At 38.4% G+C, this 17,170-nt stretch overlaps 3 protein-coding genes across 3 annotated transcripts; all 3 read right to left on the bottom strand.

Annotated features, from left to right (window-relative positions):
• Positions 1-1,788: 1,788 nt before the first annotated feature.
• LOC127797632 (4-coumarate--CoA ligase 2-like) lies at positions 1,789-4,929 on the bottom strand. Its single transcript, XM_052330704.1, has 4 exons — positions 3,575-4,929; positions 2,439-2,783; positions 2,284-2,351; positions 1,789-2,204 (listed from the first exon to the last, which is right to left on the bottom strand). The coding sequence occupies exons 1-4, from the start codon at positions 4,706-4,708 to the stop codon at positions 1,988-1,990; spliced, it is 1,764 nt and encodes a 587-aa protein (XP_052186664.1). The 5' UTR covers positions 4,709-4,929; the 3' UTR covers positions 1,789-1,987.
• A 4,426-nt stretch (positions 4,930-9,355) lies between these two features.
• LOC127797636 (FAS1 domain-containing protein SELMODRAFT_448915-like) lies at positions 9,356-10,358 on the bottom strand. Its single transcript, XM_052330713.1, has one exon. The coding sequence runs from the start codon at positions 10,355-10,357 to the stop codon at positions 9,539-9,541; it is 819 nt and encodes a 272-aa protein (XP_052186673.1). The 5' UTR covers position 10,358; the 3' UTR covers positions 9,356-9,538.
• Positions 10,359-11,029: 671 nt separating this feature from the next.
• On the bottom strand, positions 11,030-15,570 carry LOC127797628 (cellulose synthase-like protein D3). The gene is made up of 3 exons (XM_052330698.1): positions 14,680-15,570; positions 12,922-13,729; positions 11,030-12,791 (listed from the first exon to the last, which is right to left on the bottom strand). The coding sequence occupies exons 1-3, from the start codon at positions 15,540-15,542 to the stop codon at positions 11,034-11,036; spliced, it is 3,429 nt and encodes a 1,142-aa protein (XP_052186658.1). The 5' UTR covers positions 15,543-15,570; the 3' UTR covers positions 11,030-11,033.
• Between the last annotated feature and the right edge of the window lie 1,600 nt (positions 15,571-17,170).

Here is a 17,170-nt window from a genome sequence, read left to right as displayed (position 1 = left end):
TGGCCAGTCAACACTCCAGAGCGGAGCTCGAGAAATCCGAGCTGAACCGCAAGACCCGTTCCAACTTGACCGGGACCCTCGGGAGTTGTGCCCGCTTATCTCGGATATCCCAAAACGGGTTTACCTATAAAAGACAAGGACTCTCGCCAGGTATACCCAAACTCTACAGCTCTCTCATTTACTTCTACTTGCATTTACTCTACTGATTTGAGCGTCGGAGTCCACCCCGGGGGATCCTAACCCCGACCCTCCATTGTCTTGCAGGTTCTACACCCGAGATCCGACATCACCAAGTCCGAGGTACCATTCCCGAGGTCCAGTCGCAGAGGTGGCACGTGGTGGTTGGTCCCAAATACCATCATCATAATTTTATTTTTAGGCAAAATATATTTATTATATTTACTAAAAAGTGTATTTTATTACTCGATGATAAATATATCATATTTAAAAATATTTTATCAACTAATAAAATTATTTTAAAATTAAAAATAAGGTATAATAATTACACATTATCTAAAAATAAAATATCGATTATTATTACCTCTTATATATATTTATATATCTATATATTTTCTTTTTTACATTGGGGCATAATATTTTATTGTTAATGAAAATGTTGTGTACAATTGGAATATTCGACCATGGCCCCACAAAATCAAGTATTTTCTTTTTTTAATATAAAAACATCTATTTTTACTCATTTTATTTTTTTATTTTTTATAAAATAATACTTTAATTATTATATATTTATTTATTCAATAAAATCATCCCACCGTAAAATTTATTTTTTTTAAATTAAAAAGACTATAATTATCATTCTAAGTAGGGGTGTTAAAAAATATGCAAAAATCGGTGAAGCATACCGAACCGAACTATACTTTTTGGTTTGGTTACATGGTTCAATGGTTAGGTTCTAGTTCTAAAAAATTAAAAATCGATATATTTGATTTGGTTACTGATTTTTTTTTTTCAAACTGTGATTTGAATCTAACCGGAACTGATATTATACTTATATATATATTATAATTTTTAGGATATATATATATACACATACGCATAAATAGTATCACTTCTTAGGAAACTAGCAAAACTCATGAACTCTTTTATTTCTAAATTTTTTTGCGCTATTGCTATACTAAATAGTAGATGTAATCTCATTTGATGAGATAGTTTATGAATTATTTTCTTTTACTTTTACTTCAAAACTTGAAACATTAATGAAATTATGGGTTTATTTTAATTAACAAATTTATTTGTAATCTCATATTTTACGAAAATATTTAGAAACTAAATGTTAATTGGATAGAATCGATATTGAACCGAAACCGATCCGATGTGATGGATTAGTCATGATTTGGTTTTATATATATAATGATTCGGTTATGATTCTTATTTTTTCGAAACCGTTAAAAATGATTCGGTTACTGGATTTTTATAGAACCGAACCAATCCGAACCGTTAAGACCCCTATTTCTAAATTGATTAATCTAACACTTGAAATTTTTTAATATGATCGTCCTTGAGCGGTCTTTCTGTGCTCATACTCTTAATTATGTAGGGAAAGATAAATCAGGAAATGTGTCGAAAAATGTATGGTTCAAACTCATAATTCACTGAAATAACATCAGCATATTACGATATATCCTTTATTATTAGAGCTATGCCCGAGGGCGGCACTTGAAGCTTCTTAATATTTAACACGGACACATGAATTATAATAAAAATTTTATAAAAAGAAAAATCATAAATACTAAAATTTATATACCGATCGAACCCAATAATTAAAAATTTGATAAATTGGTCATGGATGCACAATTTTCTATTGTTCCAAAACATTCATTCCATACGCAATTCATCATTATTATCGTCGTCGTCAAAACACATTCAACTCAAACCCTCCAAAAGAGGGAGGGGGGAACATGAAACAATGATATAAATACATATGAAATCACTGAAAATGAAGAAATAATCTTACAGTAATAGGTTGCTAGTTAATGGGGGCTGAGAGTTTGGCTCTCAGATCCTTTCTGAGGATCTTTCCAGAAGGAGACTTGGGAATGGCATTCACAAAGTACACTTTGTGCAGCTTCTTGTAGAACACCACCTGCTTTGCTATGAACTCTTTCACTGCCTCTTCTGTAAGCCCTTCTTCAGATCTTACCACGAATGCAACTGGAACTTCCCCTGCAGCCTCATCCTTTTGCCTGTCAATCCCATATTATTAGTTTCTTTATACATAATTGTAGTAGATATACACATATATATGAGATTAATTATACTTACGGGACGACGGCCGCATCAGCGATGGACGGGTGGCTGACGAGGAGGGCCTCGAGCTCAGCCGGTGGCACCTAAACAACGACAATAACAACATATCAAGTCTTAGCGTGACGACAATAAACTGGAGAAGGAATAATTATTGTCATTCATATGGGGACCTGGAAGCCTTTGAATTTGATGAGCTCCTTGACTCTGTCAACTATGAACACCTCGTTGTCGTCGTCCACGTAGCCGATGTCTCCGGTGTGGAGCCAGCCATCGGCGTCGACGGTCCTGGCCGTGGCCTCGGCGTCGTTCAAGTAACCCTTCATAATTTGGTGGCCGCGGATGCAGATCTCGCCGGGCTGGTTGTGGCCGAGGGAGCAGCCAGTGTCGGGATCCACCACCTTGAGCTCGGCGTTCCTCACCACCGTGCCGCATGACCCGGACTTCGTCTGAAAAGGCTGTTTTGCGAACCCCAAACACATCGATAGCACGGGCCCTGCCTCCGTCATCCCGTACCCCTACGACGGTGACAATAATAACGTATCAAGTCTTTATTTTATATGAATAAAACCCATAAAATTTAGTTGGTGGAGGCAAAGCAAGCATTGGAGAGTTAAGGAGGCAGCGGCAGGCGGCAGCGTGGCACAATGTGGGTTGCAAACGTTTCCCAACTAATCTATAGTGCTATATATGTAACAAATGGGTCGCTTTGCTATATATGCATTTATTGCATTCTTTTTGAATCCATATAAATTCATGGTCCACATTTCTCAACCCTATAAATTAGTAAATAAATTTATTATGAGTTGGGTGGAGTCAAATATGTCATTTTACTTACATTTAGGATTAATTGATATTATTTTTTTTTAAGAGTCGATCAGATTTGATTCTAAACAAGTCATGGCATTCACTCAAATATATTATTTTACTTATATTTAATATATGAGTATCATCAATTGATATCATTATCCGTTTACGTTTATATTTAGATTAGTGATGATATTCACTCAAATATATCACTTTACTTACATTTAATATATGAGTGTCATTAATTGATATCACTATCGGTTTAGATTCAGATTGTGACAAGTAGTGATATTAGTCAAATACATCTTTCTTTTACTAATATTTGATATGTGAATATCATTGATTCAGATACCTCGTGTTACCCAAAAATAATATAAAAAAAAAAAAAGATGTAGCTATTAAAAATTAGTTATTTGGGTAACTGTTTTAGCAGCTAATTTATTGTAAACCAAACGAATTAATGTAACCAATTATGGGTGGAAATTAATGGAATGGAGCAAACCTGGCCGAAGATGGCTTGGGGAACTCGGTCCCGGAGAGCCTGCTCGAGCTCCTTCCCCAGGGGAGCCGCGCCGGACAACACCAGCCGAAGCGAGCTCAGATCGAACCCGGCCACCATCGGATTCTTCGCCAGAGCCAGAACCAGCGGCGGAACCACCGCAGCCACCGTCACCCGGTGCCTCTGAATGAGCTCCAACAGAGCCCCGATCTCGAACTTGTGCATCAGCAGCACGGCGGCGCCGGCCCTCATGGAGCACAGCAGCACCGAGTTCAGCGAGTATATGTGAAACAACGGGAGCACGCACAAGACGACGTCGTCTTCCTTCAAATGCAAATTCGGGTTCTCGCCGTCGACTTGCTGAGCCACGCTGGTGATCAAGCTGTTGTGCGTCAAGACCACCCCTTTCGGGAGGCCCGTCGTGCCGGACGAGAACGGCAGCGCGACGGCGTCATCTGGGTCGATCGCAACGTCCGGGAGATCGGTTTCGTTCGCTCCGGAAAGGACGGAGAAATGGAGGCAGTTTTCCGGCGGGTCGTCGGTGGTCACGACTGTGAAGTCTTCGCCGAGTTTCGGGTGGTTCTCGGCGGCGTCGCGGAGCTTCTCGACGTACTGGGACTGGGTGATGATGAGCTTCGCCTTGCAGGCGTTGAACTGCTTGAAGACTTCGGCGGCGGTGTAGAACGGGTTGGCGGTGGTGGTGACGGCGCCGAGCATGGAGGCGGCCGTGAAGGAGAAGGCGAACTCGGCGCAGTTTTGGAGGAGGAGCATGACGACGTCCCCCTTCTTGACGCCGAGGCTGGAGAGCCCAGCCGCCACTCGCCGCGAGATCAGGTGGGTCTCGGCGAAAGTGTAGGTCTTTCCAGTGGAGCCGACGATGAGGCAGGTCCTGTCGGAGAATTCAGACAGTTTCTCAAAGCAGTAGTCATGAAGCGATAAGTGGGTGGGAATGGGTATATCGGGAAGTTTTGATTTGAAAATATGAGTAGTACTGGAAGACGAAGACGAAGAGGGGGACGAAGAGGAGGACGATGATGGGTTTTGGGGATGGGGAGGGGAAGGAGGAGGAGGGAGCACTACTTCATGGGACAGCTCGGCCGGCTTCTGGTTTTCGACGGAATTAGCAACCGATAGCATTGTTGCTTTCCTCTGTCTTTCTTTCTATCTATGTATCTATCTATGTATCTGTCTTGTCAATCTGCCTGTGTATCTGCGATCAATCGATGGATGTTTGTATGGTGGTGATGAATGTAGAAAGGAATGGAGAGAGCGAGAAGGCGAGAGAGAAGGGGAAGAGAAATAAATACAAAGAGAGAGAGAGAGGGTAGGTGGCAACGTGAGGTGAGGGTGAGGGAAATGGTGGCAGCTTAGCCCGGTAGGTTGAGGAGCCAAGCCCAAGCACGCCCCATCAACCCTTACGCTCCCACCTACCCACCCCGCCTCAGCACAAAAGTCGACCTCAAAATAACACTCATAGTATAAAATTAATTTTAAAATAAAAATTTATGAATATAATCAAAATAATAAAAAATAATAATTTTATTAAACAAAAAAATATCAAAATATAAAGAATTAAATTAATTCAAAAATCAAGTTCATTGATATAATTAAAATAACAAAAAATTTAAATAATTATCAAAAAATTCTAAAAATATAAATTTGACCAAATAACACCAATAGTCACACCGGTTAGCCCTTGTGTGAATGACCCGACTCCCCAATTCATCTACACATATTAGGTACGTAAAGTACTGTTTAGACTTTTTTTTTAGTGCCCTTTTGAAAAAAATGAAATATGTTATCATTAATATCTTAATTATTATGTGACAGAGATGGCATGCAGATATGCACAAGTATGTGTGGACCAAAGGACAAAGAAAGGCTTGGGGTTTACGTGTAAGAAAGAAGTTTAGGGAGTAGGGTTATGAAAATTTAACAAAATTAGTCAGATTAAAGTATGAATATTTCATTTAAAAGGACGAAAAAGTATAGATTTGTGTGCAATGGAGGATTGGAGGTAGGTGTGGGCTTAAGGGTGAGAGAAGTAAATATTATTTTCCTTTGATCCCTTGCCCTTTTTCAATGAGATAAGGCCCTAGGGTTTGGCATGATGCCTAACTACTTCTTTGTGATCAAAGTAATTTTTATGTGTTGACTTAATTTATGTGATTCGTGAATTATTACATGTATTTGATAAATTTATTTAATGTATATTTAAAATTAAAAATAATAATTATATGTTGTCATTGATATTGTAAAAAAATAATAATTAATTAATTTCTTTTTTATGTTGGTTAAAATACTAATGATGCACAAAATTAATAAGGGTTATTTGACAGGATTTGTCATTTTTGTTGCTCAATGAATATATACGATTAGTAACTCTTATTAGTTATGAGAGCTATCGATAAGATACAATTTTTGAAGGTCATCAATGGTTACTTGTGTGATATTCCAACCACATTAGGATATTAGTGGGAAAGAAGAAAAAAAAAAGTGCCTTTTTATTATTATATTTGAAAATAAAATTAAAAAATCAAATGTCATATTTTATGTTTATTGTAAAAGTAATGAAAATGAAAATGAAACTTTTTTTGGTTAAATATTAAAAACAAATATGATTCATTTATCCTCGTACAATCAAATTACTTGAATGTTAATATACAATAAATATAGGGGTATTAATGGTTCGAATTGGTTCGATTTTATAAGAATTCAGTAACCGAATCATTTTTAATGGTTCTGAAAAAATAAGAACCGTAACCGAACTATTACATATATAAAACCAAATCGTGACCAATCTGTCACACCAGACCGGTTTCAATTCGATTTTGATTCTATCCAATTAACATTTGGCTTCTAAACATTTTCGCAAAATATAAAATTACATACAAATTTGTTAACTAAAATAAACTTATAATTTCATTAATACTTCAAGTCTCGAAGTAAAAGTAGAACAAAATAATTCATAGACTATCTCATCAAATAAGATTACATCGATCATTTAGTATAATAATAGAGCAAAAAAGTCTAGAAATAAAAGAGTTCATGAATTTTGCTAGTTTCCTAGGAAGTAATATTATTTATGCATATGTGTATATATATATACCAAAAAAATTATAATATATATAAATATAATATCAGTTTCGGTTCGGTTCGAATCATAGTTTGAAAAAAAAAACTAGTAACCAAACCAAATATATCAGTTCTTAATTTTTTAGAACCAAAACCTAACCATTGAACTATAAAACCAATTCAAAAGGCACGGTTCGGTTCGGTTCATCAATTTTTTGATATTTTTTGACACCCCTAAATAAATACATATTATCTGAAAATAAATTATAGCATCTACTGTATCAAAAATATCAATGAACCCAATTATTGCAATAGCTGAGGTTACCTTCTTTTAGCTTATAGGGTCAATTTCTTAGTTCAAGATCCCTCTTACTAACTAGAATCAAAGAATTAGTAAATCCATTCTCTCCAATATAGAAATGAGTTAGGATTATAAACTTGTAATTTATGATTTGATGATCAAGTCAATTCCATGATTATAAGTTCATTCCATATCGAACCAGACCAGAATAGAAATATAAATTGTATTTAACGTACTTTATTTTTAATACTAAGTATTTATATTAGTTAGTAATAAATGCATTATATTTTAAAATATTTTATCAATTAATAAAAATGTTCAAATACTAAAAACAAAATGCATTAAATGCAACTCACCCTTTAAAAGCTCTAAATTGTAGGTGCATACACCAGATACCATTTTTTAGCTTCTAAGGTATATTTCTTAGAATGTGTTTGATTGCATTACCTAGAATTAAATTCTAGGTAATAATTGCCTAGAAAACAAAAACTATCCATGGAACACTATATATATTTAACAAAAACTACCCAGATAATAATTCCATGGAAAGAACTTTTAAATATTTATACATATATATATTTTCTATAGAAAAGTTAAAAGTGTTTGATTGCTTAATTATACATTTTCTATGATAAATGTGTGCAATCAAACACACTTTTAGTTCAAGATCTCTTTTATTAATTGGAATCAAAGAATTGGTAGATCTATTCCATCCAAAATAAGAATGAATTAGGGTTATGAACTTATAATTTATAATATCCATGATTATAAATTCATTCCATACCAAACCAAAATAAAATAGGGATATATATTGTATTTAACGTACTTTATTTTTAGCTCTAAATATTTATATTAGTTAGTAATAATTGCATTATATTTTAAAATATTTTAAAATATTTTATTAATGAATAAAAATATTCAAATATTGAAAATAAAATGCATTAAATGCAACTCACACGTTAAATGCTCTAAATTGTATATGTGCACGCTAGGATACCTTTTTTTAGCTTCTAAGATTTATTTCTTAGTTCAAGACCCCTCTTATGAATTGGAATCAAAGAATTAATAAATCTACTCTGTCCAAAATGAGAATGGATTAGGGTTATAAACATATAATTTATAATATAATGATCGAGTCAATTCCATAATTATAAGTTTATTACATATCGGACCAAATCAGAATAGGGATATACATTGTATTTAACGTAATTTATTTTTAGCACTAAATATTTATATTAGTTAGTAATAAATGCATTATATTCTAAAATATTTTATCAATTAATAAAAATCGATAAATCTATTTGGATAGAATCTATCCAAATAGAAAGGTATTTAATACTTATTTTATATTATTTTATAATATTTTAATTATATTAAACAAAACAGAAAGACAATTTTAACCTTATAAAAATTCTAACTCTTCACTCATATGCTTCCCCACCTAAAACTCTCGCCTAAAATTACTGTCCAACACATTAAAGCTGCAAATTTTCAAAGCAAACAAAATTAGTTATGAAAATGAATAATGACAATCATGACACTTAGATGGCAGTACATCATTGGTTGTAATCAATGTATTCTCTTTGCATTCTCTTTCTATTTTATTCCGTTCATGGATTATTTTATTTTGTCCGAATTGATCGACGCACGGATGACTAAAGATATCAAATGATAAAAATATTCTCATCTTAAAATTGTCGCATTACCTCGAATTGAACGAGCGTACTTCATCTATATTATATTACAAATTTTTATTCTTTTTGTATTACAAACTTTTATTTTATTTCATTCATGAAGTTCGCTATTGGCGGACTGCATCTTAGATGCAGTCCGCGCCCGCCGGCACTACAGGCGACTGGCGGGCTGTATCTTAGATGCAGTCTACCAGCCCAGTGGGCTGCATCTTAGATGCAGTTCGCCAGCACTGCATTTGGCGAATTGCATTTAGATGCAGTCCGCCAATTTATGCAATCCGTCAAAAATTGGGGCTTATTTGATGTCTTTAGTGATTTCGTGCGTCAATTAATTTGAGCAAAGTAGAATAATCCGTATTTAAAGCCATTGTGACTCTTGGAATTCTAAAAATTCATTAAATGAGGTGAGAGACTAAAATTTAAATTTAACAAGGAAGAGAGAGAATTGAATTTTGAATTGTGAATAGAGAGGGTATTGTTGGTAAATAAAATGTTAAATAACATAATTATCCTAACATCAATAATTAAAATGATAAAAAATGACAATTCTATCTGGATAGATTTTATCCAAATAGCAAGATCCAATAAAAATATTCAAATACTCAAAATAAAACGTATTAAATGCAACTCACGCATTAAAAGCTCTAAATTGTAGGTGCGCACACAAAATCCCTAACCTTGCTGAAATTAATGTTACCAAACGCCATTGTGAAGACAAATTAAAGCCCAACCAAAATCCAATTAATGTTGCCTAAATTACACCCAAAAAATGAAATTAATTTGGCCTATAAATAATTCAACTCACTAGAGATAAAGAGTGTCAAATAAGTATATTTAAGAGCTATCAATTGTAGGTGCACACACACACACACACATAAATGATACGAAATTAAACCTTTAGAGAAATATAGATATAAGCCATATCATGACTTGGCCATGGTACAGTTCCGATGCCCTGTGCATAGTAATTCCATGGTTGAGTACATTGGACAAGCCATCTTGTATAAATTCCAAAGATTTTCCACCAAGAGGCAGTAGCTTAGAAGAGCCTGATTTCTGGGGGCTGGCATTGTGACCAGCCGGCGGCGGAGCCCCTGAAGGAGCCAGATTAACGCCGCCGGGCTGTGGTGGTGGCCACCGCGGCGAGGGCGGTGCAGGAGGGGGACTGGACCTGATAGTGTGGCTAGTAGAGTTGTCATGTGGGGGTGTGACTGTCACGGTGGCATGCTGCACCACCCCATCTATGCCGTGGCACCGGATGGAAGAGCCCGCGGTGCAGATATTAGGGCTGGTGATTCGGACGTTGTTGAGGTAGAAGCTCTTCCTGCCATGGTTGGAAACCTTGAGCGCGAACCCGGGCTCTGCTGTGGGGATGATGGAGTTTGTTGGGAGATGCAAGAGGTGGTCAATGAGCAAAGGCGACGGGATGGTGTGTCGCAGTAGGAAATCGACAACAGCATTCTCCGGCATCAGGGTTTTTGCCAGCGTCCGGTCGTTAGGCATCAAGAAGGTGACGTTGCCTTGAATTAGGCTTGCCGGTTCCATGTTGATCAGCATGACGAAGGTGAAGTAGTTGGCTGTCTGCATCTCCTCGGTGGCGACAGCGAGATCTTGGTTTCTCGAAGAAACGATGTCGTCTTCGCTGGCTGCCAGCGATGAGATGAGTACTACTGCCATGGCAAGTAGAGATGACAAGCTGATGATGCAAGTAGCCATGGGGGCTGCGCTGGAGCTTAGCTTGTTGAATTTCCCTCACTGTGCTATATGGTCTTATGAAGAAAGACTGGTAACTGTTTGGAGCTTTTGAGGTGAAGTTAGGTTGAGCATGCTTATCTGATGCTTCAACAAACATAAGTCACAACTCCTGCATGACGAGATAGAGGAGTTCAAAGCTAAGGTAGGATTATATGCCTCAAAAAAATGACATACCCTGACCACCCAGGTGGTAGATCAAGTGATATAAGAGTGTTGATGAGTTTCGAGAAAGGTCTCGAGTTCGAGCCACCATAGAACTATGGGTTCTCTAACCATACAGACTATGAGGCTGTGATACTATCTAGGAGTTCTATAGCGGGGATTTTACCTAGTGCGTGTGGATGGCCTGGTGGGTATTCAACTCAAATTTAGGAATAAAATATACAAGTAGACTAGGAAGTAATCAGCCACGTCCCACCAACACCCTTGTAATCTTAATTTTCCAGAAATACTGATGTCCAAATACACAATCCATGTAACATAAAAATAAAACTGTGATATCAATCCCTAGCCTAGTCCATCTCACTCAAATTGAAGATGAGTATAAAGAATATGAAACATCTCAACTGCCTTCACCGGCAAAGTCAATTTGTTGATAAAATAATTGAATGAAGGAATGTTGAAGAAAAATGACTTATCAGGTAAACTGGAAGGAACCTCCAATTTGGTTGGTACCGGCTGGGGGATTGATCGCCACCCAGAGGAGGGATATGGTGATTGCCAGAAGTCCCGCCCAAACGAAAACAATGGTGGGTGTCCTCCCTCTTCTACCCATAAGCCCTTTGGCAAAGGGGTAGAGATGTGCCAACACCCAAAAACTAAAGAAAACGCCACCCAGTAACCGGCTCCACTGTGGTATAATGCTATAAATAGTCCGGCTGACCCCAACTGCTATAGCTATCAAGTTAGTCATCATGATTGTAAGAGGTGGGATCATAAGGGACGTCCATTTGACAATGTAGAGATCAGAGAATTCGTCATCTTTATCGTCACCGGCTGATTTTGATGTCAAAGTGAAAGAGATTTCAACCCCTGCAACGACTTTTAGTAGCCCATGAAGCACTGCAGCTAGGTGAGCGCTAGTTCCTCCAATCAACCAAAATTGTTCGTTTCTCCACCACTCTTCTAGCTCAATGCCTGACCACTTGACCTCGAGCACAGCAAGCAGACAGAGCGTTAGTGTGATGATGAGCAGGTAGACAAGGAAGGTCACGTTGAGGCTCTGGACAATGAACTGGCCTGAGAAGAGGGATAATGCGGGGATAAAGCAATAGACAACGAGGAAAATTGAGGTGAAGGGGTAGATCCCGACATTGAGGTATGCAATCCTCTGCAGAAACTTCATTTTTGAGGTAGCAAAAAGTGCATTGTTGCGGGAGAAGAATATCTCAACTGAGCCCGTAGCCCAGCGCAGCACCTGATGGAGCCTATCTGTCAGATTTATTGGAGCAGTCCCACGGAAGGCATCTCTTTTGGTCACACAATAAACTGATTTCCATCCCCTATTGTGCATCCTGTACCCTGTGACAACATCTTCAGTTACAGACCCATAAATCCATCCAACACGATGTCCCCATTCAGTCTTATCCTCGTACCAGCATGAGATGACACTGATTGCCTCAGCAACAATTGACGCATCAAGAAGCTCCCGGGGAATGGTGAGAGCACCAGGAGGCCGTCCATTCTTCACAGATGGATGATCTGCAAGGGGGCGACCTTGGAACTCAGCCACCGGGATTGAATCAATGAGGAAAGCAGAGTTTCCAAACTTCTTAGGAGCAAGGGAAAGGTTCATCTCTTCATCATCTGAATCACCCATTCTCAGTGCCCGGTTCTCTTCTGGGATTCTTGAACCTGTGGCATGCTTTCTCTGACGAGGTAAGCAGCAACTGCAGCAGCCAGGGTGATGTTCTTTTGATCGAGGTGGGTCCAACCCATAAAGAGCAATCCTTCGAAAGAGGCATCCGGTTCCAACATAAACTGGACCCTGAAGTCCATCAAGGGCACGCATGTTGCCATCAAAGAAGACAGTGTTACGATTGGCATATCGATCATTAGGGTCAATACCCTCAAATCTCTGTGGAAACTGGACATAGCAAATGCGATCTCCACCTCTATCCATCATGAAACACATACCTTCCCTTAAAGCCTGGGAATTGTAGATGTAGTGGTCACAATCAAGATTAAGAATAAAGGGGCCATTAGACATGATTGCAGAGGCTCGAACCAGGGCATTCATGGCCCCTGCTTTCTTATTGTGATCATATCCAGAACGCTTCTCACGAGAAACATAAACAAGCATTGGAAGACGGATATCGACATCAGTCAGGTCAATTATTCCGGAGTCATCAGCTGTTCCCAGCAGAGGTTCATCGCTAGGAGGATTCAGCATCACCTGCGCCATTTACAATGCAACTGTAAGCTCGCTCTCTTTTTTGTTTTTTTTTTTTTTTTGGTTCTGCTGCTTTCTTAGGTTTAACAAACGTAAATGTTTGTTGAGAATAGGTCTACGGGTTCAGGACTACCTGTATTATCCCAGCGTGATCACCTTTTGAGTGATCTGGAGCAGGCTTCAACCAAGTCCCAGGCCAATGAGTTCCATCAGCCATCCATGTAGCTTTTGGGATCTTGACATCCTTTACAGGTTCATCATCTGTCTTCTGTCGTTGCTGCTTCATGGCCTTTATTTCCTCCCGAGCATGATAGGCATCAGAACGACGGCAAATGGAGTCTGGCAGGCCATTGATGCCGACCTTAAACTCATCATATTCTCGTTTCACCCGCCTACGGTCCTTGACAAAGTCTGTCTTCACCTTGTTTTTATAAGGATCCCTCTTCAAATTGAAATAAGATTCCGGGTTCCTGGGTTCAATGCCATGTTTACGGCAAAATGGGACCCATGTATTTGCAAAGCGTGCGGCTTCCGCCATGGCCTCAAAGGTTAGAAGTGCACCTCCATCATCAGAAACATAGCAAGCTAGCTTTTCAACAGGATAATCAGCAGCTAGAATAGACAGGATGGTATTTGCTGTGACGAGAGGGGGTTCTTTCTCTGGATCTGCTGTAGAGACAAAAACATCTATACTTGGGAGATCAGATTTTCCAGTGGGGTTACTGGGGCTAGGTGTTTCAAACTTATCTTTTAAGACATTAAGATCTGTAGCTCGATTAACAGGGCACAGCTTTGGTAGTTGGTCAAGAATCCAAGAGAAGGCAAACCATATTTCGCAAACCACAGACATCCCCCAGAGCCAGATGGCATCGTTGTTTGGGTGGTTGAACCTCCATGCCAAGAACAATCCAAGAACAACCAGTCGAATAAAAATCAGAAGCCTGAGAGCATGGACAAAACGGTAGTTATCAGCATGCATCATATGAAGAGAACATCCAACAATATATGCTAAATCAATCAAATTGGGAATTAGCAAAAATACAAGACAGCCAAAATACATCCAAGTGAATCTAAAACATGCGAATCCTCTCTCTCTCTCTCTCTCAAACACATACAAACACTTTCGTCAAAATAAAAAACTACATCATATGTGCAAATAAAAAGGAATACTTATCCAATTCAATTACCAAGAAACATTACAGACCAGCTTAAACTTATAATCCCAAGTTCCCAACCAAGTGACATTTCTTTTTCTATTTTTTGAGTTGCAGAGCACTCACAGTCATGGAAGTGAAAATGAACGTATGATATATAGAAAACGCAATTCTCCTCCCAAGTCATTATTCAATGGCTGTAATTTATGACAAGGAATTTCATCTGCTTAATTTCAGCAGGAGCCAAAAGGATATGCACACGTATCCCACCATCTAATTGGTACTCAACTGGTTTAAGTCTAAAGATGGGACCCTTCATGCATCGCATGAAGTGGCTTTCCATTATTGAACTTAGCACAGAACCAATAATTTTTGCCTCATCATCCCTAAAAATCAATCAAAGGGCATGATTGAAAGAAACTAACCTGAATCAAACTAGAAAAAGGCATTTATTTAATCACAACATTCAAGATCCGCTAATCTAATTAGTTGTCTATTAACTCTATCCTCATTATGTTACCATAATTTTTTGAGCGTATCAACCAACTTGATGCCATCCAAATTATTGTGCTAGTCATACAATCAATCTAATAAAACTTAGCAAGATGGAGATTTCAAAAACTTGACTATATCGGTTAAAGGAAAAACAAAGAACGAAAAAACTATTCATCCAGATACAATAAATAACATGTCAGATAAGAATACTGATGAAGGATCATGAAAGCAAAAATGTATACCGATATGGGCTGATAATGGCAGCTGGTATCCTTAATTTGCGAGTTAGTGGCCTCCACGGTTTGTTCATCAGTTCAGAAGGCTCAAATATTTCATTATCTTTTCCATTCCCTGTTCTTTCTCCCGTTGGCCATATAGCATTACCATACCCATAAGTGCCCCTTGTTTCAAACAGCCACCGGTTGTGATCAAAATCTCCAGTCTGGCTCCTCATTAGCACTGACTTTGTTGATTTCATCAGTGACAACCTCCTCTGCATTTTTGACATCTCAGATGGCAGTGGAAGGGGAAGTGGCTGCCTGTTTTCCACCAATTCATCCAAATCCATGGTCTTATATTGCTCCTTGCAACCAGGGCAAATTCCATCTCCAGTTTTAACTGCATCCAAATAGCAATCTCTACATATCTTGAAGTCACACTCACAGGGGACAATATTCACAGTCCGCTCATCTGTCATCACCTTAGCATCGCATCCAGGAATTGCACATGAAGATCCTTTTGCACCAGCCAGTTGGGGATGATTGACTTCTGATTCAATCACCTTGTCCATGAGATGAGCTTGAGTAGCACTTTTAAATCCACCTGTGAAAAGTGAACTCGATACATATTGCTCTTCAACCTTCTGAGAGATTGAATCCATTGGTTGGTTGTCGGGTGAGGGAGGAATGTGTACCGTGTAGTTCATAAAATCACTACTCCCCAGTTCACTATCAAGGTCATCCCTTGAATAGCTAACATATCGTCCTGATGGAGTCCTACGGGCAAATGTTACTGTCGGGGGCAATGGAGGTTTTCCATGTGAATCTGGCACATCCGAGGTTGTTGACAGATTCGACCTGCTTAGGTTGCAAGATTTTGATACCATACCTTAAACCACCATAAACTTATCTAGTCCCGACCTTGAAACATCTGTGAAGCATGAAAATATTAGATTCTATCCCTGGATCCTAAATTAAAATGAAAGAAAAAATGGCATCAGACTGCTCCTATGTTAACATTTGGAAGGTGTATTTCATTCAAATCAGGCAGAAGTATGAACTCAGTAGAAAGAGCATGTCATCTTGGAAAGAAGTAGGAAATGTGAATTCTCCCAGCTTCCGTTATACTTGCTAGCGTTAAGCCTAGTTTTAGCATATAAAAAACTTCAGTCGGAAATAAATGCCCTCGAAACAGTTCCTCAAAATAAGCCAAAATTAGCGGAACTTGTAGCACAGAAATAGGAGCATAATAACACTAGGACAGGACTTCAAACAAAAAATTTGGCTTCAATCCATTGCAGAACGTGCTAAAAGTTATGTTGAACTTTTATAGTTTATTTCATCACTGGATCTGGAAATCTTAAGAGTTGAAATGGATATGATAGGACAAAGAGTGGTAACCAAATTTACAGAATTGGGTGGAATCAGATGGAATTGAGTAACATTGACTGCATTATAGCATCGAACCGACATTTCGAGGGGGAAACATACCTAACAAAAAGCAGCGGCGGCAGCGGGAAAGTCGGATTGTGCCATAGTGTCCGAAGGAAGCAGATCAATCAGACGATCTCCGAAAGCACTACTGGCATTGCAACGGAACAGGGGAAACTATATAGCACGCTGGATAATCTCCACAAAAGCCTTTCTCGAAGAAATGTGAAAACCTGGAAACCAAAAGACGTGGGGGCTGGCATAGAAATATCAATGGTGCAAATACTGGCATCACCACGTAGCCATGACTGATTCGGAATTTGAAAAAGAAGAGAAGAGAAGAGAGAGAGAACGGAGAAGGTTCGAAATGAGCTGTGCCAGCAGCTCAGCTGCATACATATAAGAAAGAAAGAAATGGTGAGAAAGTGGTTTGGGCGAAGCCATTAGTTAATAGTTTTTGAGGAGACGGATTCTCAGTGTTGAGGTTAATCGCTGGCACGTTCACAGAGAGAAAACCAGTCGACGTCTGCGAGACGACGGTGGGGACGAATCTTGAATGGATTCGCCATGGATGCATACACCTTTGCTTTCAAGACCGGCGCTGCTACTAGCCGTGCGAACGAATCTTGAACATTAAACATCAAACTCGGGTTTGCGGGAATTGCATTTTTGATCCGACGGCTTAGGTTGATCGATTTAACTTTAGGCAAACCCACATATTTTTCTCCCACAATTTACATAAAAGCCTTATTATTCCACTGAATTTAAATCTGACTTTTTTAATATTTAATTTTTATAATTTATATTTATTATCTATTTAATTATTTAGTCAGCATTAAGAATGTAATGGATTTGTCATTAAGCAAGTGAAAACAAAATAGCAAAACACTATATCTAATAACCATTAAATTATAAACTCAATAACTTGTGGGTCATCGGTTGAACCAAGGAGGACAAAAAAGAGTGGCTTAATCGCAAGTAATTGAGTGAAGTAAAGAAGAAGGACAAAGATGGGTTGGTAGTAACTCACAAGTTACTGGTCATAACAAAGAGGACAAAGAGAGATGAGTCAGTTGCAGGTTGT

This window comes from Diospyros lotus, chromosome 3, assembly GCF_014633365.1.
Source record: "Diospyros lotus cultivar Yz01 chromosome 3, ASM1463336v1, whole genome shotgun sequence".
Taxonomy (NCBI): domain Eukaryota; kingdom Viridiplantae; phylum Streptophyta; class Magnoliopsida; order Ericales; family Ebenaceae; genus Diospyros; species Diospyros lotus.
The sequence above is the reverse complement of the archived record's forward strand: the minus strand, read 5'-3'. Positions and strand labels throughout refer to the sequence as shown.